The 25,893-nt window shown below is 47.4% G+C and overlaps 1 protein-coding gene and 1 long non-coding RNA gene across 2 annotated transcripts in view; both read right to left on the bottom strand.

The window, feature by feature from the left end:
* PIAS1 (protein inhibitor of activated STAT 1) overlaps window positions 1-10,010 on the bottom strand; it is a 54,929-nt gene extending 44,919 nt beyond the window's left edge. The window contains exon 1 of the mRNA XM_036389545.1: window positions 9,985-10,010. Coding sequence (XP_036245438.1) covers window positions 9,985-10,008 — 24 coding nt within the window. The 5' untranslated portion in view covers window positions 10,009-10,010. The remainder of the gene's footprint in view (window positions 1-9,984) is intronic.
* A 1,444-nt stretch (window positions 10,011-11,454) lies between these two features.
* On the bottom strand, window positions 11,455-13,994 carry LOC118690539 (uncharacterized). Its single transcript, XR_004980866.1, has 2 exons — window positions 13,887-13,994; window positions 11,455-12,810 (listed from the first exon to the last, which is right to left on the bottom strand). It is a non-coding gene; the product is annotated as an uncharacterized LOC118690539 (long non-coding RNA).
* Between the last annotated feature and the right edge of the window lie 11,899 nt (window positions 13,995-25,893).

Here is a 25,893-nt window from a genome sequence, read left to right as displayed (position 1 = left end):
TTTTGTATGAACTGAGTTCACCTTTGTGCCTCCTGATCCACTCACTAGGTAACAACCTACAGCTCCTGCTTCCAGGTAAGGATGTTTTAACTGCTTCACAATACTGCTCAGCCTCCATGTCAAAAGGAAAAATACAAATAAAGACATCAAGACATCATCGTGTGGGCCCAAGAAGTGGAGTCCACGCAGTTAATTAATTATTAATTATCTCAAGCCTTTTACCAAACTGTGTGAATGGCCTCTAAAAAACAGAGGCACATTCTACCAAACTTTTGGAGTGAACTGAACGTGGGAAACAAGTTCCAACACATCTCAGCTTCCCCTCCACGCAGCCTGGCACCAGCTCAGAGTCCTCCACGTGTTTAAGAACAGCAGAACAGGTCAAAGGAAACGATGAAAACCCACTCTGCACACACGAGCTGAGCGTTCCTCCAGCATCGAGAACTCCTTTAAGACAGTGAAGGCAGGCCCTGGATGCTCAGCTATTCAAAGTTCTTCTGTTACCGTGGGGCTGAGCTGTTCTGAGCAAACAATAGGGGAAGGTCATGCATGGAGTCCCTGCACTGGCACTCTGGGCTTAACCTGTTCCTGCACAGCCAGAAAAGCCTGGGTCTGCAGGGTTTGAAGGATGGAGCATCGCTGGCAGAGCCCAGTTTAATGTGCAGAACTTGTGGGGAAAGCAGAGCAGCCAGCCCAGAGCTTTGCAGGGTGGCCTTTGCCACTGCTGGGCCCAAGGTAAACACAGGTATGGGAACATCAGCTCAGCTGCGAGCACACAGATCACTGGGAGAAATGGCTGGGAGGGAGCACAGAGCAAAAAGAAAAATTATTCTAAATTATGTCAATTCCTGCTTCATCCAAAGGTCCAAATGTGGGTGGGTTCGGTGGTATCATCACAAGAAACATATAAAATAATTATATATACATATATACACAGATGAGAAGTGGAAATGTCAGAGGATGGCAGAAGTCCAGCATGACTTCCCTAATGAAGAAATAATGAAAGCTCAGAGTTTTCAACCTAAAAATAGAGGACCTGGGGACAGCTGTGATCCAATCTAGGAAACCATGAGCAGCACACGGAGATGGACAGGGAGGAGCTGTCTGTCCTCCTCCATCACAACACCCAGGGATGGAACCGGGCTCCAAACTACACAAGCAGGGTCAGAAATCCCTTCCAAAATACTGGGAACAATATCAGGTTATAAAGGTTCAAGGAAACCTGGAAAGGCACTTGAAAATAGATCTAGGATGGCTCATGCATCCCACTGGATGCAGAGGGCTGAGCTGGAAGTGGCTGCAGATGGAAGAATATTGCAGGGAGGGGATTTCTCCCACTTTGCCCTGTTGCTGCTTCTCCTCACTCACACATTTCTAGGAGCTGCAGGAGACACCGCCAGGCCGGATGGACACTTGGTCTGAACCACCACAGCCACTTTTCCATCCCCAAAAATCAGTTTCTAACACGTTTGTTTTCAGCCATTTCCTCTAAAAGCCAAGTGACATTGTCGAGGGCCTCAAATAAAAATGCCACTGCAGAACAGAAAGAGACATTTTAGCAGCAAAGAGGCAAAAGTAGAAATTAGCTGAATGAAAACCTGGGTGGACACCCTTAGAAAAATATTATTTCAAATCCTTGTGATTCAAACCAACAACAGTTCTGATACTTGAAATAAAAAAAAAAAAAATCCTGAAGCCCTGCCATGGAGTGGCCTCAGCAGATTCACAGATGAGAGGCTGTTAAATCAACACAGAACCTACCAAAAAGAACAGCTTTGTTTCTGTCCCACGTTCCTGGTGCTGTGCATTTCTAGGTGCACTCACAGCTCCATCCAGAGCCTGAGCAGAGCTGCCTCCAACAGCTTTTCCAAGAAGCTGAAAATCTCCACAAATACTTGGACTGCTTCAAAGGCTCTTATTTTGCACCAGGGAAACGAGATACAACATCTGCACAGAAGTGAGATCATTTTGTCAAGGGAGTCTCGAGAAACAAGATGAGGAATGAATGTATCAAAAACATTCTCATCCACACAACTCTTCACAGGACTCTCCTGCAGCTCACACCACGGATTTTACCTGAACCAAATTATCCCTACTGCATTTGGCTTCTGCTTTTTACAAAAAAAAAAAAAAATACAGAATAGGGAGCTGCACCTAAGCTAAACTGCCAAGGAAAACTCACTTTGCTGCTATTTTCATCCTATATTCTATTTTGCACACTAACTAATCATTTCTCAGTTGGGTATCTTGTATAAACCATCCTGTATATCCCATTTGCAGTTGAATATCTCGTATAAGCCCAGCTCAGAAAAGCCAGGCCTCTAAGTTGTGCCCAGCACGAATTCCTGAGAACATTTCTCACGTGTTTGCACACTCCACTGACTGTGACCACAAAAGATGCAGCTTCAGGTGTTGCAGCCAAGCAAGGAGGAGATTGAGCTCAGTTTTCCAGGTGCTTTAGAGCCATGGATTTAACGGAGAAGGGGAAGGAGTAGGAGAGGTTCAACATGAACATTAATTTCATGGAGCCTCCTGGTGAAGAGCTGCGTGTCACCTTCTCCCCTCTTAAGAAATTTCAATTTTAGGGAGCAATTCCCACCTTTCCCTTGGTATCAGTGGACAGTCTCAGGAACTACTTTTGCACGCTGCTGAGGATGTGCACGAACAGAAACCCTCAGGAGTACAAACTCCTCAAGAACGACGCCGTGGCATGGAATCACCTGCCCAAATCCCGTTCCCAGAAATTCTGTGTCAAAGAGGTGAGGTCCAGCAGGATGACCTGGCAGCAGGTTTGGGAACAGGACTCGTTCAGCCTGGTGGAGAGAAGGCTTTGGAGCAACCTCCTGGCAACCTTCCAGTGTGTCCAGGAGGTCACCACGGAAACAGCCACGATCCTCCCACTGAAACACAGCACAAGCTGAAGGAGGAGGCTCAGCATGGAGACCAAAAAGGCCAAACCAACCCTGTTTTCACCATGAAAGCAGCTAAGCCAGGGAAGAGGCTGCCCACAGAAGTGGTGCCATCTCCATCCCTCAAGTTTCACAGACCAGACTGGACCAAGCCCTGAGTGACCTGTTCTGACCCCACAGCTGATCCAGCCTGGGCTGGAGATTGCCTCCCAACCAGAATCACTGAGTGATCTGTGGTCAGGATCAAGAAGGTGTCAAACAGAAAGAAACACCATGAAAAACCAATGGGAGATCCCTGCTGAACTCTGGTTTAAAGAATTCAGCATGAGCATTTATATTGGGGCTGGAAACTGGGAAAAAGCACTCAGGATACACCACCACCAGATAAGGGACAGGGAAGGAAGTCCCTACAGAGATAAAGGGATGCTCCACCATTTGTGCAGGAGGAGCTGCTGGCTGTGTGAGCCCCAAAGCAGGGCAGAGACAGGAGCCGCCCCCTGTTCCCTGTCCTGCTGTCAGGCGTCCTTCCCGGATGGAAATGGCCACTGGAGCATTTCCTGCAGCCCAGGCAGGGCCCAGCCATGTTTACTCCCATGGGTCCAGCCAGCTCATTCCCATTTCCTAACCCAAACACGGGAAGTTCACTGTGGAGCATCTGCAGTGCAGCCCATGAGGTGACAGCACTTATCTCTGTCCCCTAAATAAACCTCCACGTGGCCACAGAGTCCCTGCTCTGCTGCAGGGCCCAGGGCTCCCTTCTCCCCAGGCACAGCCTTCAGGAGGCTCCTCTTCCTTCCCATTAATTATCCTGCCACTTCCCATATAAATCTCTTGTATATCATCTCCCGTAGACGTGAAGGTCAAGCTCAGGCTGACCTCTGGTCTAATTGTACCCTGGCTTTTCATTTCTTTGTTTCCCATATTCCAGACAAGCCCATAATACCCTCCCACTCCTCCCCAGCCTTGGAATCCAATCTGCAGAGCGCTCTGAAGGGACACAACAGACAGGGACAGCCACAGCCAGCCCCAGTCCCAAAGGGAAAACCAGATGAAGCAAATTGCTGAGCAGCTCCTGGATCAATGCAGCTGAACCAGCCACGGGAGCCTCAGCCAAAGAGGGAGAAGAAAAGGTTTGAAGGGACAATAACATCCTGTTCACCTGGTTCCACAGAATTCTGCCTGAAAACCTGCAAGATCAGAGCAAAACTACCATCTCCTGGCCCCATCCTCAGCTCCATCTATTCTCAAAGCTTTAATACTTCTAGTTTGTCTTGTAGCCCCCAAGCTTTTAATTTACTTTGAAATAGCCACATTTTATGGCAGTGACTACGTTTGAAATGGCTTTGATAGCGTTGAGTAAAATTACAGAAATAAGCAGCCCTTTGTAGGCTCCTTTCTCCTCCTCATCCCCCTCCCTTGCAAAAGATTTTTGAATATCTGCTCTCTCTACTCACTCTACTTTTAAGAAAGGCATTTGTTTCCATGAACAGACTGCTACTGAAGGTACTACGTGCAATTTCTGCATCATAAAATCCAATCATCTCCACTTTAAAAAGTCCAAACCAACACTCTCAGCACTTACTGGTCTGCACAGAGCTGGAGCAGTGACAGAGCACAATCAATACCTGAGCTTCAGCAAGAGGATCCCAAAATCCAGCTGCCCCAGCAGTCACTCCAGATGGGCATTTCCCCTTTTCTCCTGCTCAAGAACAACACAAACATTTATTTGTGATTCTTGCAGGCAAAATTCTGTTAACCAGAGGTGAAGGGGGGCAGCACAAGCTGAGGCACACAAGGTATTTACAGAGAAGTTTTTCACGTAAAAGCCTTGTTTGCATTCTTCCCTGAAATCTGGGGTTTTCAAAAGGCTTTTACTACTTTTTATGGAGGGTGATAAAGCCAAGTTTTCCATTAGAAGGGCACCTGTAAAGCAGAAGTTTCTACACTGAAAGCACAGCAGCAAAAGCAAAGAGACATTTCTGACACAACTTCAGCGCTGGAGGTGAAATTCTCTCCTCGTGGAGCCAAGAGCCAAACACCAACACCCCGCGTAAGAGAAAAGCCCCAAGAGAAAAAATCCATTCTCCAGCCACAAATCCTCTGGGACACTGAGAGATCCAAAACTTAACCCTCTCAAAATGCTGGTTCCCAAGCAACCAAAGGACTACGGCTTCAAATTCCATCGTTTCAGCACAGCCCAATGCCACAGGGATGGAGAGCACCAGCCCACCTCACTCCAAGCTTTAGGACAAACAATCCCAGGAGATGCTCCAAAGGGTCAGCCCCCAACTCACTTCAAGCTTTAGGACAAACAGGAATTCCAGGAGATGCTCCAAAGGGTCAGAACCACCCTTACTCTAAGCTTTAAGACAAACAAGAATTCCAGGAGATGCTCCAAAGGGTCAGAACCACCCTAAGCTTTAAGACAAACAAGAATTCCAGGAGATGCTCCAAAGGGTCAGAACCACCCTAAGCTTTAAGACAAACAAGAATTCCAGGAGATGCTCCAAAGGGTCAGAACCACCCTCCATCTAAGCTTTAAGACAAACAAGAATTCCAGGAGATGCTCCAAAGGGTCAGAACCACCCTCCATCTAAGCTTTAAGACAAACAAGAATTCCAGGAGATGCTCCAAAGGGTCAGCCCTCACCTCACCCCAAGCTTTAGGACAAACAAGGTTTCCAGGAGATGCTCCAGAGAAAGGACAGGGCTGGGGGTATCTCAGAACAATTACAGGGAGCACTCGAGCCTCAAGTGCCTGAAGCTCTGGTTTGGTTTTCACTCTAATGGCACTGAAGAGAGCTGATGAGAGGCTGATTTCCCTGAGAAGAGATTCCAGGAACTCCAGCCCACCGTGCCAAACGCATTAGGGACCAGTCTGCCCTCCCTGGGCTCTGCTGGAGGCAGGGCAGGCTCTAAACCGCAGCACTCAGGCTCCATCCCTATAAATAGCCCCAGTATCAGAGGCAGCCCAGCTCCCCACACCCTGCTCCGTGGGATGCTGTTCACTGTTTCTCTTGTGTGCCCCCATCCATGAACATTCTCACCAATGGCCAGGCAATCCTGAGCACAACATTTTTCTTGCCCAATAAAGCTGAATAAGGTGCATCTCCTGCCTGCTTCTAACTGGGATTCCTAAATACCCTTATAGCCAAAAGAAAATCATCTGTATATCCATTCAAAATAACCACTACAAAATGCTGGTGCTGATACCTTCCTCCTCAAGTGAATTTGACTTGCACAGACCCAGAGATCCTCCCAGGATGGGGAAGGTTTACCCAAAGTTCTCTGGCACTGTATTTATGTGCAGCATGCAACAATCTGCGGTTTCATGGCCATAAAAAAGGGTTATGGATTGAGGCTTGCACAGTTCAGCTGCCAATTTTATCCCTCTGATATCTGCAACCCCAGTGCTGATGACCTAAGGCTCAAAAAAAAAGATACCCAGTCCAAAAACCAGTGAAAAATACAATTGTGCTGGCACACACCAAATTAGAGCATGAGCAAACGTAATCCAAGGGCTCAGATAACAATGAAAAGTGGATTATATTTACTTTAATCTCAGCAACACACAACCTCAGCAACTTATAAAAGGATTAAGCAGGAAGAGCTCGTAATGCAGAAGTGTAAAATTCTAATTGAACACTGAAACAGGTAGATTATATTTATTAAAATTAGGGATGCAATTCCACAGGTCCATTTGTCACTGTTATCCCAAAAGTGCCTCCCTGGATTTCAGGGAGGGGTATTTCCCAACTGAGAATATTTCTAAGTGGTTTGTGTTCCTCACCATTGTGTGGAAATGCTGTGATGAATTTTCATTCAAACTCTTGGCTCACTTTTTTTTTAAGTATAAATTATGTCTAACAAGAAACACACCAGGGATCTCTTCAATCCCCAAAGGCACTTTCTTAAAAGGAGAGAGAACAAAGGAGAAAACCTCCCAGCATGTGCTTTCCAAACCAGCTTCTTAGGACAGTATCAAGAATGACAATACTTGAACATAAGCTTTTCTTTTTCATTCTTTGATCCGTGGTTAATTGAATTGATTATTGCAAACTGTGTAATGATTTCCAAAATGCTGGAGTGGAAGGCAAAGATCACAACAATCTAATAACCAATTTAAAGAGATGTAAGAAATATTGAAGGAAAGATTTAATCACTCAAGTATACTCCTTCCAATTAGAAAGAGCTTTAAATAGCTTACCTTGAGATAAATGAGAGTCTGGGTGCAATTAGACAGGAATAGTAATTAAGATCAGGAAAATTCACATATGCCTCAGCCTATGGAGTGAGGGAGAACTCTGCAGAAGAACAAACTTTGCAGTTACCTTATTTCAGCAGCAGAAAGGAAAACATACTGCTTCAATTTACCCCAACCTTCCTGAGTACCCAGGAATTCAGGAACCTCACAAGGCTGGGATCTACAAAGTTGTGTTTCATCTTATCTGATTATTTTTTTTTTTCCCCCACAGAACAAACAATCCCAAATGGGGGCAAAAAAGGCTGAAAGGCCCTTGCTTGTGGTAAGAAAACAGATTACAGGAAAGGCAATTTCATGATTAAACCCCCATGAAAAATTGTGGCAAGTAAGACTGACCACTGTTTTTCTGGAGGGAGCAAGAACTTTAATTTTCCTTTGGCAATAGCACCCATCATATCACATTCCCTAATTTCCACATGCTCCCCACACATAGCTCCAGGGTTCTTAGCACAGGAAGGCAACAAAGTTTTAGAAACTTGAGTAAGTTTTTCTGACCAACTTTTTCTGGCCAGGCAAAAGAGTCCCAACCCAAGTATTACAGTTGATTTTAGTTTTTAAAGGTCACTAAACCTGAAATCAATCCCATTTGCTAATTAATCAGAGGAGAACCGTACAAGGCTTTACCTAAGAAAATAATTAAAGGAATTCACTGGTCATTCTTCAAAGAGCAGAGTCTTAATCACAAACCCTCCCTTAGCTACCTTTCAACTCTCAAAAAAAAAAAAAAACAACGAACTTGAAAAGCACGTTTTCTGGGGATTTACTCCTGCTTAAAAAATAGCCAGTGTCCCCAGCCACGATGTCAGGGCTTCCCACGAGCCACATTTTTCTGAGGAGCACTGAGCTCCTGCAGCACCCGAGAGCCTGGAGAGCTGCAGGGTGACAGCTCCAAGCCCAAGCAGGAGATTCTGTGCCCCCCTCTCCTTCCTGACAGAGCAGGACCCACCCACGTGCCTTTTGAAGTTTAAAGACAAAAAAAAAAATTCAGAAATGTCCTGAGGTCTTCCAAGTGTGAATTTATGAAGTAATGACTTTTTTGTTAAGCAAACTGCCGAGCTCCTGTCGCTACAGAAAAAAAGCCCAACTTTTCACAGAGAGCCACCCTCCAGCCCCTGCCTGCAAGTGCCACTCCGATCATAACCTGAGCAGAAAACTGAGATTGACAATAAAACAGTAACTTTGCCATTTGCCCTCCACAACCCTGAGGCAGCAACGGCGCTTTAGGAAACATAAATTTAAAAAAAATCTGCTTTTTCTCTGTTGATTCTCAAGAAGGAGATTTCTTACCGTGATCAATAAAGAGGTTTGGAATGACTTTATTCCCTATCTCCCATCTCTTTGAACTCCTTTTGAATCCCTCTTGCTAATAAAGGCATCACATAAAGCCAAGCTGGCTGCTGTGCACCACGAAACTCTCGCAGTTACTTACCAAAACACACTATTCCATTTGCCACGCTAAAATTAACAAAAAAGTTGAGCACTGGAATCACATCTTAACCCTTTGATCTCGTTATGTGGGAAGCTGAGTTTGAAAAGAAAAAAGGCTTAAGGACTACACAGCTCAAGCAATACAATGTGGTCTGAAGATACCCAGAAAAACGAAGGCCAGGGGAGGATTTAAAGGAGGATCTGAAGGCTCCTGACCCACACAAGCCAGAGCACACCCAAAATTTGATATTTCTTCGCCTGCTGACAGCTCCTTAAGCATCTAAAAACGAAAGTGCACGATACCTTTGATACACAGAAAACTGAGGGAAAGACAAAGTATCTCCTTAGTCATACTTGACGTATTCCGTAGTTTATGTTACACGTTTAACACGCCCGTGCCCGTACACATTTCATATCCACCTGATTCGTGCCGTTCACTCTGCGAACTTCAAGAGGCAGGAGCCCTCCTGGTGAATAACGACCCTGTGACAACTGCGAGGAAACTCTGCAACTTTTTAGCACCCTGCAGGGCGTGCAGGGCTCAGTCTGCACCCACGCACGGCCTCAAAGCTCCCGCAAAGTTTCGGGGGGTCCTTTCCTCGGATTTTGGGGCGGATGCTTACCCTTACCACCCTCTATGCATGCTGCTCTTCCTCAGAACTGCTGATTCTCCTGCGCGTTAGGAAACGCGAAGTTCCGCGTCCGGCAGAGCTCCTCCCGCTCCTGCCCCGCGGGTGAGCGCCCAAACCCCCCCCAAAAATCCTCCAAAACCGCCCCAAACGCAGCGACCCCCGCCCGGGCAGCGCCGGCCGGGCTGCGGGGCGGCTCGGAGCGCCCCGTTTGCACGCGTTCCGCAGGATGACAGGGACGGCCGCCAGCTCAACACCGCGGAACTCCTCCACATCTGCTTGTGACGTTCTTTATTTACCGGAGGGGCGGCGAGCCGGCCTCCCCGGCGCGCTGCCCCCGCTGTCACCGCGGGCACCGCCGCTGCCGGGGGTCGCTCCCGCCGGACTCCCCTGCAAACTTCGCGGGGCGCCCGGGGCTCCGTCCCCCGCCCCGGCAGCGGCCGCGCCGCCCCCCGCGGGGGCTCCCCCGGGCCGCCGCCCTCAGCCCGCGGCGGCGCGGCCCGACCCGGCGGGCGCGGAGCGGAGCCGCCCGCGCTGCCCCGGTTGCCGGCGGGGCCGCCCGGCGGAGCGCGGCCGGCGAGGGGGGGCGGCGAGGGGAGGCAGCTCCGCGCTCCGCTCCCCACCCACCCCGCCCCTCAGCCCTCGCTGCCGGCGGGGCTCTGCCGCGGCCGCCCCGGCGGGGCTCGTCTCGCCCCTGGGCCGGTCTCGGCCGCGGCCCCGGCGGCGCCGCGGGGGGACCCGGAGCTGCGCTTTACCTTTAGTTCCGCACTGTCCGCCATCTTGCGACTCTGCGCGCAGGCGCAGTGAACCCCGCCGGGACACCGCCCCCCCCCGCCGCCCCGCCCGCCCGCAGCGCGCAGCGTTTGAATCGCGGCGCCATTTTGTGCCTCCTCGGCCGGGCCGTCCCCGCCGCTCCGAGCCCTCGGCCCGCGGCCGCCGCACCCGCCGGGCTCTCGCTGCGGCTCCCGAGCCGCCCCGGGCCGCCGTGTGGCCGCCGCCCTGCCCGTAAAGTTTCGCCGTGCGCGGCGCGGCCCCCGCGGTGCTGCCGGCCTCGCTGCGCGCTCCGTGAGGGGCGCGGGTCCCTCCGGGCGGCCCCGGCTCCCCTCAGCCCCCTCAGCCCCGCGGATCGCCCCAGGGGAGCGGTGGATGCGCCTTCCTGCAGTAATAAATAAATTGATTAAAGTGGGATTTTGGAACTCCGCTTCCTGCTACTTAATCCGCGGGCTTCAGACCTTTAGGAGTGGAACGGGATGGGGCTGGGGTACCTCAGAGGGCGCCGGCGGAACCTCCGGCTCCTGGTCTGCATCAAGCGGGAAATAATGAACTTTATTTCGGGGAATTGTAATTTTTATTTCCCTGGGCTAATGCCGAGAAGTTCAGGAATCACCGTGAGTTCTCCCGGGTTTTCCTGTTACCGAGGAACAGCACTACAGGTGTTTTAGGAGTCCCAAAGAGCAGAGAATTTGGATCCAAATACGCCCATTTCGTGTCAATTTTGAATAAAATTTGTGCTCTTTCAACAGCAAGCCAGAGGGGAAAATATCTACCAAAATTCTGCCTGGCAAGATGACAGCATTAGTTGTGAATTTCGGTAGATTAAATATTAGTATTTAAGTCACTATAGCTTGATTCAGCTTCTTTCTACCTGTGTGTTATTCCATAAATATAGATCACCATGACAATTTCTCTCCTTGGCCTTCACCTTAATGCACAGAACGGAACAAAGAAAACAAAATTTCCTATTTTTCCATAGCTGCCATAAAATCCATCATCCTACATTCAGAAAGCACTTAGATTATGGACACTGAAAATAAAATAAAGCTTTAACGTCCCAGCTCTGCAGAATCAAAAAAGGCGTGCAGGGAGCCTGGGGTAAGATAACCACGAGAGGTAGTTACAGAATTTAAATTTGAAACATTTGACTCAGAGGGTTACCCAGGATTTAAAATTAGGTAGTTTGTGTTAAGGGAAGAATGGGAGAGAGGTGTCAAATGTGTTTAAGGAGCTTTTTGATACAATGCTGGTTATTGGTAAGAATATTTATATGAAGACCTGAAGAAAACAACTCCTAGTAAATAGGGATGACAATGGAATGGTATCAGGATGTGTCACATCCCATCATTTCAGGACAAAACTGTATGGATTTTGACCAAGGTGGACAAGTCACATACACTTAACCTAGAAAAGGAACATATATAAATTATTTAAACATATACAAATAAATATATGAACATATATATATAAATTTTATGTCTTCAATAAGCAGATTTTTGATGGCATCCTGTTTATGGTGAGGATATATGAAGTCCTGATACAAAGCAAACAACTCGTATCTCTTTCCAAACTTTTCATTTCCAAGCATTTCACCCAGAAATCTTCTCCAGCCTGGCAGAAAATCGGGGGAACTCCTGGCTGACACCCCTCTTTCCTCATCCCAGTTCCATGGATGGCCACTGTTCTCCTGGAGCTCTGCCACGCTCAAACGAAGCACTCGGAAAATGAGCAGCAATTAGAGGAGGCTGACGAGCAGCACTCTGATAATCCTGTGTGTAATGAAGATTTCTCCCAGAGTCTGAAAGGCTGGTTTGGGGAGGGGGCAGGGTGCTCGGTGAGATTGCTAAAAAAAATAAAAGTCAGATGACTCCAGAACGCCCACGGCTCCCATAATTAGCCCGTCTATTTCAGTGGTCTGAGGCAGCCCAGTGCAGAACCCTTTCATTTGAAATTATTAAACACACGTCATAATCATGATCTAATATGATCAATGAGCTCACATCAAGTTGAGAGAAATTGGCCTTAAAGCTCTGTAATTGTGTGGAGACAAATCCTTGGTTTATTTCGATCACTTTTGTATTTTTTTCCCCCTGAATGAAGCTGCTGCACAGCCAAACAGCTTTTCCTCTGCTTCTTCACTTCCTACCAAATTCAGTGGGATGTGGACATGTGCTTCAAAGTGTTTTGCTAAATCATGGCACAACACTATCAAACTTGACACATGGCCATAAACCACAGCGTCCTCTCTCAAAACTCACTTAAATAAAACAGCCCCAGAATGGCTTCAGCTGCATTAAAATAAGGAAGAGAACTAAAAAAGGGGATACAGAAAATCAGGTTTAAAATGGTCCTGCCAGTGTTTTTTACAGCCGAACCTCACCCAGGCTCTTCTTTTTTTTTTTTTTTTTTAGTTTGGGCTTTTTGATAGTCACTCCCTTTTCAGTGCAGAATATACTGGAGGATGGAGAAGGAACTTAATGAGAAAAACAATCTGCGCTTCTATTTTTAGGCTATTATTTACATGTAGTGAAATTTTGTTCCTCTCTGCTCCCGAGGCTCAGATGATGGTTTATTGCCAAAAAAAGCCTTTGTCAACACGCAGTCATTTCCAGAGGTGCTCTCAGTGGCTCCAGCTGTGGCAGTGATGGCAGCACTCAGATCTGTCAGAAAGTTAAATCTTTCCTTTTCTCTCCATTTCCAGAAGAAAATACTGGGATGCAAATGGAGTAGGGGAGAACAGCCCCAAAACAATCCTCCAGTGTCCTGCTTCTGAGCTAAAGCTATGATATTTTTTTGATTTTTAACCTCTGTGGGGAGAGAAAACGAAAGACCAAGATTTCCCTCAACCCTCCAAAATTTTGTTATTTTCAATTCCCAATTTTCCAAAGTTGCATTTCCCCCTTTTGGCCGTATCACAGTAAAATAAATGACTTAAGAATCTGTCTCCTACTCGCCCATTTCTTTTATTTTCCTCTTCCGTAACTTCCCCAAAAATGTTTCGTGTCACATAACTCACACGCTCAAAGCCATGTTCAGACACAATAATATTTTTTAAAGATATGCATTTTTTTCTCAGAACATATTGTTTTCATTAGTCCCAGTATCCAAGAGTTTTCCCTTTTTGCCTAATAATCCAAATTTACTCTTTGCTTTAAAGTAATATAAGGGCATTTCTGAGCCTGAATAAAACTGATTTAATGAGAGACTCTCAGTTACTATTTCTTGATAGAAAACACAACCAAGCCCTTCAAATCCCTTTATTGCCAAGGTTGTTGCAGGCACGAAATGTGTGAAATACCCTTTTCTGAGGGACAAAAAGAGGAATATTTCAGTGAAAATTACTTGGCTGCACGAGAAGACAATGGAATAGCCCATATCTGATAAAACAAACCCATTTTTAACTTTATAACAACACACGTGGCTCCTTGTGCTGAGCAGGAAGTTGATGTGGAGAGGGCTGGCACAAACATCTCCCCAAAACCCACATCCAAGAGCAATATCAGACCAAATTATACCATGTTGTGTTTCCACCCTCTCCCAGACTGGGCCCAAACGAGGGCTGCTGCTCAGAAAGGAAACTTTCCTGTGGGGGGAACTCCCAGAGGGGGAGCTCAGACCTGAATTTAGGGATCCTGGAGCATTTGGGCACGTCACCCCCGCAGTGGCCCTGTGGGAAGCGCACGCAAATGAGTTTGTGTAATTGTTACTGACGTGAGCGGTGTCACGGGGTGACACATCCCTCATTTCCCTGCTCCCTGGATTTTCCCTCCTCTGGCACCCAGGCTCTGCCCACGCCGCTCGAGTTCACGCCCCGCCGTGGCTTTGCACAAACTCTGCCCCGCTGCGATTTCTGCAAACATTTACAGACATTTGCATTTCTCACCTCATTTTGGGGCTGCCCTGCACACCTAGATTGTATTCCTGGCCTGGAATGACAGAATTCCCAGCTGTATTCCCAGCCTGGAGTGAGAGAATTCCCAGCTTGGAGTGACAGAATTCCCAGCCCATATTCCCAGCCCGGAATGACAGAATTCCCAGCCTAGAATGACAGAATTCCCACCTGTATTCCCAGCCTAGAATGACAGAATTCCCACCTGTATTCCCAGTCTGGAGTGACAGAATTCCCATCCTGAAATGACAGAATTCCCAGCCTGGAATGAGAGAATTCCCAGCTTGGAGTGACAGAATTCCCAGCCCATATTCCCAGCCTGGAATGACAGAATTCCCACCTGTATTCCCAGCCTGGAATGACAGAATTCCCAGCTTTATTCCCAGTCTGGAGTGACAGAATTCCCAGCCCAGAATGACAGAATTCCCACCTGTATTCCTAGCCTGGAATGACAGAATTCCCAGCCTGGAATGACAGAATTCCCACCTGTATTCCCAGCCTGGAGTGACAGAATTCCCAGCCCAGAATGACAGAATTCCCACCTGTATTCCCAGCCTGGAGTGACAGAATTCCCAGCCTGGAATGACAGAATTCCCACCTGTATTCCCAGCCTGGAGTGACAGAATTCCCAGCCTAGAATGACAGAATTCCCAGCCTCTATTCCCAGTCTGGAGTGACAGAATTCCCAGCCCAGCCGCTGTCACTCCCCAGCTCCACAGGGCCCTGCAGCTGCAGGACAATGGCCGTGGCCACAACAATCAGCCCCTTCTTGCCCAGGATTTGCATTCCCGGGATGATCTTGGGTGGGAGGGGCTCCCAGTAGATCCCAGTATCCCCCAGTCCCCCATCCATGTCTGTACTGGTCTGGGCCACCTGCCTGCAGATGAGGGGGGGGACACTGGGGACAGGGTTGGGGACACCTGGACAGGGTTTGGGGACACCTGGGGACATCCAAAGCAGCATTGGCAACACCTGGGGACATGGTGAGGGACACCTGGACAGGGTTTGGGGACACCTGGGGACATCCAAAGCAGCATTGGCAACACCTGGGGACATGGTGAGGGACACCTGGACAGGGTTTGGGGACACCTGGGAATGTTGGGAACAGGGCTGGGGACACCCAGAGACACCGGGACCAGGACTGTGGACACGTGGGGTCACCAGGACCAGGGCTGGGGACACTGAGGCACATCAGGGACAGGGTTAGGGACACCTGGGGACATGGGGAAGGGGTTGAGGGGGGTCTAAGGGACACCTGGACGGGGTTTGGGGACGCCTGGGGACCTCAGGAGCAGATTTGGGGACAGCTGGAGGAGGAAGAGAGCTTTGAGGTGCCTTCCAGGCCCAACCATTCCAGGATTGTGGGAGCTGCTGGTTTGTACTGGGACGAGGTGTGGCCAGCCCAGGGGAGGTGACAGCGTTTCCTGCCCCAGCATCCTCCTCACCTTCGTTTTACTCACCCAAAATTCACTTTTGGGACTTCTCTGTCTGGAAAAACTGCCCCTTTTGGGTGGATCTGCTTGCTTTTCTCCAGGTCTTTATTTGAATTCTTCTATTTTGTTTTTTCTGAAATTAAAACTGGAATAGTTCTGTCTCTGAGAAGAAATGGTCATTCCTGAGATATTCATCTCCAGTTGGAAAAGCATTTCCTTTGGCCAAGTTAAATCCCCCTCTTTTTGTCAACAAAATTCCATTTCCATGAATCATGATTGGGATTTTTTTTTTTTTTTTTGGTCATTAGCACCCATTTTCATAATTTGTGGATGCAGCACAAAAAGAAAGAGTAAAAGGCAACCACAGCAGGTCCTGGGGAGCTCAGAAATTCAAAGCCAGGCAAAACTGAAAACATCAAATTCTCCAGAAGCTTCAAATTGGCCAAAAAACTATTCAAACATGAGGAGAAAAACTCCAGAAAGCTGCATTTATTTCCCAAATATCATCACAGAGGTGAGGGAGGCTTTTAATTGCACTCTCCAGACTTCCAGCATCAACAAACCCAGGGTTTCACTGGGAGGAACTCTCTCATTCCAATTAAAAGTGATTTTTTAGGCCCCAGTGCTTAAGTCAGAAGTTGTTTCTCTACAGATAGTAAATGATTCTTAATAAGCAAAGCCTGTGGCAATAAAACAAAGAAATAAAAATAACTCACATTTTCCAGAACTTGGAGAGTGAGTCCTTAGGATGTTCCCCCATCCCTCCATTCACATAGTGCACATAAAATGCTGATATTATCATATAATCTGAATTTATAATAATTTTTCCTATAGAGTGATCTAGAAAAAGGCCTGTTCCAATTTGAGTCTCTTTCCTGTCCTATAATTCCCATTATGGACCACACAAGGAATTCCTACAGAGTAGATTTTGCTCCAAATTTCCTTTTTTTTTTTTTTTTTTTGCCTAAAACCCAGTATAAACTCAGGATAAAGCAGCAGCAGCCAGGCTGTGCCCTGAGATGGGCTCAGCTAGGGAAAAAAAAAAAAATCTTCATTTTTCACCCAATCCCTCCTCTTCCAGCATCCCCTGAGTCATGGGAATGCTGCAAATAAAGCTGAGCTCCAGCAGCAAGCAGAGCTCATTTCAGATGGCTCATGTGAAAACAACCCAGCTAATTATGCTGCAGTAATTACCTGAAAATTATATGTATGTTGTTTTTCCACCAGTCAATAGTGCTATTTTTGAACTTCTCATTGTTCTCATGGCCTGCTGGAGTCACATTGTCTCGAAATCCTCTTTTTTTGGCTCATCACTCACTCACCTCTGGACTGGGGAGGGTTTTTCAGGGGAATTTTCACCTGCAGCATTTGCCCTGCAGTTCAGATCCTCACCTGTGCTGCATTTCAGAAAATATTTCCATTTTAATGGTCTTTCCAATAAGGATTACGAGATTCTGACTCATCATCCCATCAAGATTTCCTCCTGAAAAAACAAAAACTGAAATATCAAAAATCCTGGAAATTGGTGGATCCCTTACTGGGATCATCCTGATTTTGAAAAGTTTCATTTCCTTCAGCTTAGATCTTCACCCGAGAAAATATTTCCATTTTAATGGTCTTATAAATAAAATTTACGAGATCCTGACTCAACAACCCATCAAGATTTCGTCCTGCAGATCAACAATCCTGAAAATTCATGGATTCCTGATCATCATGATTTGGAAGAGTTTCATTTCCTTCAGCTCAAACCTTCACCTGTGCTGCATTTCAGAAAAAAAAATTCCATTTTAATGATCTTTTAAGTAAGAATTAGAAGATTCTGACTCAACATCCCACCAAGATTTCCTCCTGAAAAAAACAAAAAATTAAATATCAAAAATCCTGAAAAATGCTGGATTCCTGATTGGGATCATCCTGATTTGGAAGAGTTTCATTTCCTTCAGCTCAGATCTTCACCTGTGCTGCATTTCCGAAAATATTTCTATTTTAATAATCTTTTTAGCAAGAATTACAAGATTCTGACTCAACATCCCATCAAGATTTCCTCCTGCACATCAAAAATCCTGAAAATTCCTGGATTCCTGATTGGGACCATCCTGATTTGGAAGAGTTCCATTTCCTCCCCTGCCCTGGGTGGGGCCTGCGATCCTTGTCTGTTTTTATTTCTTTCGAGAGCCACCAATAAAAGCAGCTGAGTGTCACACCCCACTCCCAGGAAGGGAATGCTGTCGGGCAGCAGGGCTGGGAAAACGGGAGGCAGGAATTCTTGGATCCATCCCAGAAAAACTCCTGCCACGTTCCCTGAGTTTGCCCAAATCCATGGGGTGAAATGCACTCGGAAGGACTCCTTGGGGAAAGGAAGATGCTGCTGATAAAAGGTGTCTCCCTGGACTGCTGAGAGGAAATTAATTAACATTTGGAAAAGCACTTTGAGATTCTTGGATGAAAGATGTTGGAGCTGGAATGCTGGCAACATTCAAATAAGTTGGAATAACGTTAATATTTATTGCACGCAGCGCTTTCATCTTCAAAGCTCTTTACCAACATCAATGAATTAACAAAGAAAATATTAATAAAGATTATATTTACCCATTAAATTACCCTCCCAAAGCACAGATAAATAGAGCTGCCTCCAGATAAAAAATAGTACTAAAAAAAAAGCTGAGCCCCAGCTCCAGTGTCAGGCACTAAATCCCTGGTGGGGCTGTCCATGGAAAACCAACTTGGAACGAGGAATTCTCTTAGTTTATATTCTGAATGAGGAACTATTAGTTTATATTTTTAATGAGGAATTATTAGTGTAATGATTTTAACTTCTAATGAGGTTGATTGGACCCTAGGCCTAATCCAGCACAACCAGGGTGAAAAATCAGGATGGCAAAGGGGGAAGGAAGAGCAGTGCTTGGAAAAAGGCTCTGGTTGGTGAGCAGGAATTCCAGAATCCCTGAGGCTGGAAAAGCCCTCCAAGGTCATCCAGTCCTAAAAATTACCCTCCCACATCACATAAATAGAGCTGCCTCCAGTTAAGAAATAGCATTAAAAGAAAAACTCAGCCCCCACTCCATCATCAGGCACCAAATCCGTGGTGGGGCTGTCCATAGCAAACCAACTTGGAACGAGGAATTATTAGTTTACACTTCGAACAAAGAATTATTAATTTATATTTTTAATGAGGAATTATTATTTTATACTTTTAATGAGGAATTATTATTTTATACTTTTAATGAGGCTAATTGAACCCTAGGCCTAATCCAGCTGTTCTGGGAATGTATCACCCACTACCAGGGTGGAAAATCAGGATGGCAAAGGGGAAGGAAGAGCAGTGCTTGGAAAAAGGCTCTGGTTAGTGAGCAGGAATTCCAGAATCCCTGAGGCTGGAAAAGCCCTCCAAGGTCATCGAGTCCAGGCTGTGCCCCATCCCCACCTTGTCACCTCAGTGCCACATCCAGAATTCCTTGGATACCTGGGACAATGAGGGGAGCTCTGAGGTGCCTTCCGAGCCAAACCATTCCAGGATTCTGGAGGCTCAGCATCCAGGGCTGGGGACTCCAGGCCTCCCTGAGCACGCACTTCCAGGAGGAGGAGGAGGAGGAGGAGGAGGATGTTTGGGTTTGTTGTGTCTTTGGGATGAACTCCAGGGAAGGGAGGAACGCTCTGTTCCACAGGAAGGAGAGGTGGAACCCCGGGGGGAGCTCCCAGACTAAACCATCCCAAGGAGCTGCGCTCTCCTTTTTTGTTTGGAAGTCAATCCTTGCTGGCACAGGCACAGCTCTGCCATTATCGCCGGGAAGCTGTGCCCAGCGGTTTACGGAAAACCAGTAAAGGAGAGAGCACTTGCAAGTGCATTATCTGCACTGACTGCAAGTGCATTATCTGCACTGACTGCAAGCGCTCCCAGGGCCTCTCTCCCTCTGGGGCTCCCCTCCCCCAGCTGGAAAGATAAAGAGATCAAGATAAATAAATCGAGATAAATAAATAAAACAGGGGGAAGCATTCTGTTGTGATTCCCCCACAACCCTGATTTATCCCAAATCCCCCCCATTTCCATCAGTCTCCCCGAGCAGAGGCTCCCCTGGAGCACTCAGATGCATTCCAGCACATAATGGGCCGGGATAGATTTTTTTAGGAATCCACGGTGCTCTGCAGGCTCTGGAGGTCATTTTGGGCAGCCCATCGATGCTCAGCACAAATATTTCTGGTCAGCATGCTCTGTGCACGCCACTCTGGGCTCCGCACGGGCCAGATGTGCGTGCCACAAACCCAGAGCCCTGCCCCGGATTTTTCCAGGCTTGCTGTGAAAAACACCACGCTATCTGGGAAGTGTTTTGTGGATCTTGTCAGGGCTGGGGCAGCTCCTCCAGAGCTGGCTGGAGGCTTTACAAACCCAGCCACACATTAAAGCGCCCCAGTTAATCTCCTATACAGCCCCAACCAGGCAGGGCTTCAAATATGTTTCGTTTTGGAGAGAAATCAAATGTTACCTTTGGGAAACACGCTTATTATTAGCATTAGACACGGCTTTTGGGCTCCTTCCAGGAACTTTGCTGAGTTACAGGCGTTTTGTTACCGCTTTTCTTTGTGTCCTGGGTTTATGGACAGACAGTGGGGCTGAGCCTCGCTGCTGCCATCACAGGGCTTTGCAAACACTGATTCTTGTCCTGATGCCTCGGGGCTGGCTGGGAGCCAGCGAGGAGCAGATCCCCTCTGCTGAGGAAAAAGCACAGGAGCTCGTGCCATAGGTTATAGCCTAAGTTTTGATGTTATATTTATGTTATGGTCTAAGGTTTTTTACTTAATTATGATATCTAAATGTACTCTATTTTAATTCATATTAAATTTTAATATTTATAATATATAATATTTATATAATCATAATCGTAATATATTTTATATATTATATTTATAACTTATATCAACGTAAATGTAAATATATTCATAATTTTAATATATTACATAATATATTTAGAATACATTTATAATATTTTATATTTATATATTCATAACATCATATTTATATAATTATTTATATTTATACTAGATAATATTTCTGTAGTATTGTATTTAAATTTTTCTTTATCTTTGTCGTTATTTTTTATATTTTAATTTTTTACTTTAGTATTTTTATTTAAAGTGCTTTTATTTTAAATTTTAAATGTGTTTATTTTTTATTTTAAGTTATAAATTTTTATTATTTTTAATATTTAAGTTTAGAAGGTTTCTTTTTAAGGTTTTATATTAAATTTGGTGTTGAAGTTTTAGTTTATAGATTTAGAGTTTTAAGAGTTTTTTGTATTTTAGATTTTAATTTTTTAAAAATATATTTAATTTAAGCAAAGTGCTTTAACGAAGGGCCAGACTGACAGCCAGACAAGCAGCCAAGGTCTTTTCCTCCCCATGTGATCTGTCCATAATCCTCCGTTTCTCCCCTAGATCAACAGGTTCCTCTTTATTTGTCATTGTCAGCTCTGGGCACAAAGAGCCCTTTGTCTGCAGCTCTGACCCAAACACTCCGGAGCTTTTCCTGCCCCTTCCTGCCCCTGTGCTCTCACTCACTGGGGGCTGCACAGCCCAGCCTTGAGCCACCAGGGGAGATCAACATGACAGCATCCCTGTTCTGACATCAGCACTGACAAATTCCTGACCCTGATCTGCTCCAAAGCTCCTGCCTGGATCCTGCCTGGAGTCACCAGCAGCTCCCAACACCCCTGGCCCAGGCAGGAGCTGCCTCTGCCCCCCCTCCTGATGCCTCAGGTTTGGATTTTATATTTTCCAGGTTCTCTGCTGCTTCAGTGGGTGGGTCTGGGCTTCACATGAGGGATGGTGAGCTCTGTGCACAGAGCAGGGACACAAAACAATTCCTGCTCCAGCTGGGCACCAAGGACAAATGACCCAAACCTCAGCCCCAGAGCACAAACCCCGTGGGCTGGAGAGAGAAAAACAAGCAGGGTGGGACTGCAGGGGCTAAAGCTGGAATGGGACAATGAACTGCAAGGTGCAAATGGAGCAGAACTGATCCCAGGGACAGAGCCCGTGCCCGGCCGTGCATTTTGGGGCCATTTTGGTTCATCTTGGGTGCAGCCCTGGCTGGGCTCTGGTGCTGCCCAAGGTGGATCCATGGAGGAGATGCTTTGAATGAATCCCTGCTTTATTCTGGAGCTCTGCCCAGCCTCTGCTCCAGGTCAGCCTGCACAAGGCATCATGATCAGCGTGGGGCAGTCCCACAGCTCCTCCCAACATCCCAGCAGGATTCCTGCTCCTCCTGCATCCATGGGTGCCCCCTGGGAATGCCTCACTGAGGGACAAGCACCAGGCAATGAGGAGAAGGCATTGATTTGCCCTGAAATTCTCCCAGTTTCCTGGGATTTGTCATCCCCTTGCTCTCAAGCTGATTGGGAAGGTTGGGAAAAGCTGCTGCTGGCTTGGAGGGCCCTTGTGAGGGACATCCTGCAGCTACCAGGGGCTGGGGAGAGTTCATAGCCTGGAGCTGGCACTTGTTCTGCACTGTCACAGAAACCCTTTTGTTTTCCCATGAAAACAGCTCCAGAGCCAAATTCCTACCTGTCTCCTGCAGGGTGTGTCCTTGCCACATCACAGAGCAGGGTTTTGCTCCCGGTAACCCAACCCTGGAACCTCAGGGGTGGCTTAGGGCTGCTGAGGACGAGAGGAGCCAACTTTTTTTTTGGTTATTATTTCACTTCTCTCACCAAAGATTTGCGTTGACAAATGTTTTTCCCAGAGCCTGGGAGGGGGTGGGATTGGTTTCACTTTCCTGGGGGTTTGTGGGGCTGTCAAAGCTCAGCCTCACCATTTGCTGCTGCTCCAGAAGAGGGAGGAGAAGGGGAGGAACTTCTTATCTGCCCCTGGAGCCCTTATCTGAGCCGGCCAGCTGGGTGACGTTGGGACAGCAGGAGGGACAGGCCGAGGGGAGGACAGACAGCATCTGCAAGGAAATAAAACTGTGAGAGAAAAGGGGGTTCCTGCACCCAAAACACCTCTCGTGACAGCCAAAACCCCTCTTGAGCCCCCCAAAATGCCCCCTGGGATGCCCAAAATGCTTCTTATGCCACCCCAAACCCCTCTTGGAAACCCCAAACCCCTCTTGGGACACCCAAGACCCCTCTTGGGACACCCCAAACGCCCCTGGTGCCACCCCCTGCTGCAGGCCCGGCTCAGAGGCAGAAGGGAGCAGCGCGCCCCGGCCTGGCTGTGCCCTCAGCAGGGCAGGGTGGCAGCTGTGCTGTCACCAGGGGCTCCTGACCCTCGAGCTCTGCAGCAGCACAGAAATACCTCCAAAAAAACTCACCCTGGATTTCCTTAACACGGCGTTTGTGCCCCGAAACTTCAGCCTGGAGAAGAGAGGGAGGCTCCTGGCAGAGCCCAGAGATGCTCCAGGAGAGGGACTTGGAGGGACAGGACACAGGGAACTCCAGAGGGCAGGGAGGGATGGGATTTTGGGATGGAATTGTTCCCTGTGAGGGTGGGGAGGGCTGGGATGGAATTCCCAGAGGAGCTGGGGCTGCTCCTGGATCCCTGGCAGTGCCCAAGGCCAGGCTGGAGCACCCTGGGACAGGGGAAGGTGTCCCTGCCTGTGGCACTAAATCCCATGATGGGATTTAAGGTCCCTCCAGCCCCAACTCTTCCAGAATTCCATGATAATTCTGGCTTCAACCTGCCCAGCATTACTCTGGGGACAATCCAGCACAATTCCAGGCTGGATACCTCAGACAGAGCCACCACCCAAGCTCCAGAAACAAACCATCCGCCATTCGCGACACATGTAAAAAATAAAAAATAAAAATTAAAAAAAAAAAAGAGTAAAACAAACAAACAAAAAAGCAGGCAGAAATGTGATGACAGAATTTCCTCCAGAACCTCTGCTACATGAAAATGAACACTAAAGCTTTTAATTTAGCTGAGATTTCACTCCGAAGAGGAAGACGCACAATTTGTTCGGGATGAGTTGACAGATGGGAAAATTAAGTCCTCCCTTATTGTTCCATTTGCTGGATGCAAAAAAATACTTAACACTTGCAGAGGACTTGGAGGGTGGGAAGAGCTGGGGAATATCAGCTGTCTGGGCAAAAATGAGAGACAGCAGTGGCTGGGGCTGATCCTGGGAGATGCCACATGCTTCCAGCCTCTCCAAAAATCAGCTTTTCCCTGAGCATTCCTCAGCCATCTCCCTGTGGGAAAGCCAAGGAATAAAGGGGTGAATTTAGCATTAGACCAAAAAAGCAGAATTACACAAGATCCTTTCTGTTTGATGTCTCCACCCAGCGAACTCTTTCAAAACAGTAACTTCTCTCTTTCAGCTGAATTTTCCTTTTTTTTTTCCTTTTTTTTTTTCCAAGTTGGAAGCCTTTAGCTAAAATATCTTTCTTTTCTCTGCTAATAAAGACAGACTGTTAGCACTGCTTTTTCCCTTCCCATCGAAGATGTCCTGCAGTTTTCTCCTGTCTGGGGACCCAAAATTCTTTCAAATGATACCAACAAATAATTGGCACCTCTTGGCCAAAATTGCTGCAGAGTGGCTGCTCCTGTGCTCACATCTGGGCTCTCCCAAACAATAAATTATGGATTAATGGCACATCCTGGAGCAGACTGGAGGCCAAATTCCCCTCTGGGAAACAGGGTTATGACAGACCTGCTGTACCAGGGATGTTCCCATATGTCCAAGTAAAAATCAGCTGTAAAGTGATGGCCAGAAAAGAGGTTTAGAACAAAAAACAAAAAAAGGGTTTAAATATTAAAAAAAAAAGGGTTTAAATTAAAAAAAGGGTTTAAATTTTAAAAAAAGGGTTTAAAACCAAAAAAGCACCCAACCCCCAGCAATATCCCACAATAGCCATGGTTTAAAGGGCTGGGTCTGGTTGGAGGTGCTCAGGACGCCGTGTCCCATGACAAACAGAGAGGTTTGGTGGTGCTCAATTGAGTTTGTTCCTCTTTATCAGCCGGGCAGGCACAGCCTGTCCCTTCTGCTCTGCTCCCCTGGGAGGGGCCTGGGGGAAAATCCACATTGCTGCTGCTTCCAGCGCCTCTGAGGAGCTGCAGAGCCAGCCCACCCCAGAAAACCCCAGGAAAACAAGGATACAGCCACTGTCATCCCAGCTCATCCCAAACCCGCAGCCTTTGCAGAAGGGACCATCGGGGAATCATCAGGCTGGAAAATCCCTGCAAGAATGGTCCAGGCACCGACCCAGCCATGCCCCCAGGGCCTGTCCTGCGCTGCTCAGGCGGGCAGGAGCCTCCCCTGACATGGAAAATGTAAACCCTCTCCCTCTTGAATTATTGTAATTTTGAAATTAAGGGGCTCTCGGGCAAAGATATGGGAGTAGGAATAGCAGTTATTCATTAGGAAAAATGAAAATGAATTAAATTTTAAAAAATTTTGAAAAATTAAATTGAAAATAAAAAATAAAATAAAAAAATGCAGTAATACAAACCAACACTGCCAGAGTGAGACCGTGCCCTGCCCCCTGTGTGTCAGGGGGTGGCACAGCCCCATCCCATGGGGGCTCAGCCCTCCTGCAGTGCCAGCTGTGGCTCTGCTGGAGCAGGGATCCTGCACAAGGGGGGAGTTTTCCTCTGCAGCTCCAGGGCTGCTGGAGATGGGCCTGGGCTCCCTCTGGCAATGCAGGGCAGCAGGAAGCTGCTCCTCTCCTCTGGGAATGCACTGGGTGTTCCAAAATTCAGATTGTACCCAGGTAGGAATGCTTGGCTCCTCCCCCTGGGCGGAGCATCCCCCCATGGGATGATGGAATTGGATCAGCCATGCAGGGACACTCACTGGCCATGGACAGCAGATAATTAATGATTACTGGCCCATGGACAGCAGATAATTAATAATGAATGGCCCATGAACAGCAGAGATCTCCTGGAGGGAGGATTGGCTGTGGGGGAGATAAAGAAAACTGTCCCATGGACAGAGAGAACTGCCCCAGCTCTGACAGATGTGATAGAATCCACACCCCCAGCCCCGTCCTTCCAGCCTCAGGCAGTGCCACATTTCCACAGGGATGTCCCAGAAGGACAATTGCTTATGGGGACACTGGGTTACTTCATTCCCTTGGGATCCATCCCAGGAACTTGGTGGCCTCAGAAGGAAAATCTCACTGCAGGTCCCAAGGAGCTCTCCAAGGCTCAACCCTCCTGCCCATCTCTTTAGGCAAATCTGCACTTTCAAATCTGCACAAATCCCCATCTGCACTTTCAGCCTTTTCCCCCTTCTTTCAACCATTTCTTTGCCCATGGAGGTTTTCTTGAAGAAAAAAAAAATAACAAAAACCCCAAACCAATTTAAACCCAGCCCATTGTTTCCAGAAAACCGAGCTGCAGCGAGCTCTCAGAACGTGGTTGTGATTTGCCACATCTGTTATTTCTACACGTTGTTTTCCTGCCAAGAGCTCCATAAAAGGTGTTCTGTAAGCCCCTGGTGCCACGGAATCCAGCGTGCTGCCACAGCTGGGAGCCCACAGGGGCATTCCAGCCCCAGCCTCACCCCAGGTTTTCGTTCCTGAGCATCTTCAGACACGAAGATCAGGTGTGGTGTGGATCCTCCTTTCATGGGT

Source organism: Molothrus ater, chromosome 13 (genome assembly GCF_012460135.2).
Source record: "Molothrus ater isolate BHLD 08-10-18 breed brown headed cowbird chromosome 13, BPBGC_Mater_1.1, whole genome shotgun sequence".
Taxonomy (NCBI): Eukaryota; Metazoa; Chordata; class Aves; order Passeriformes; family Icteridae; genus Molothrus; species Molothrus ater.
Note: the sequence above shows the minus strand (reverse complement) of the source record. Positions and strands in the feature narration are given on the sequence as shown.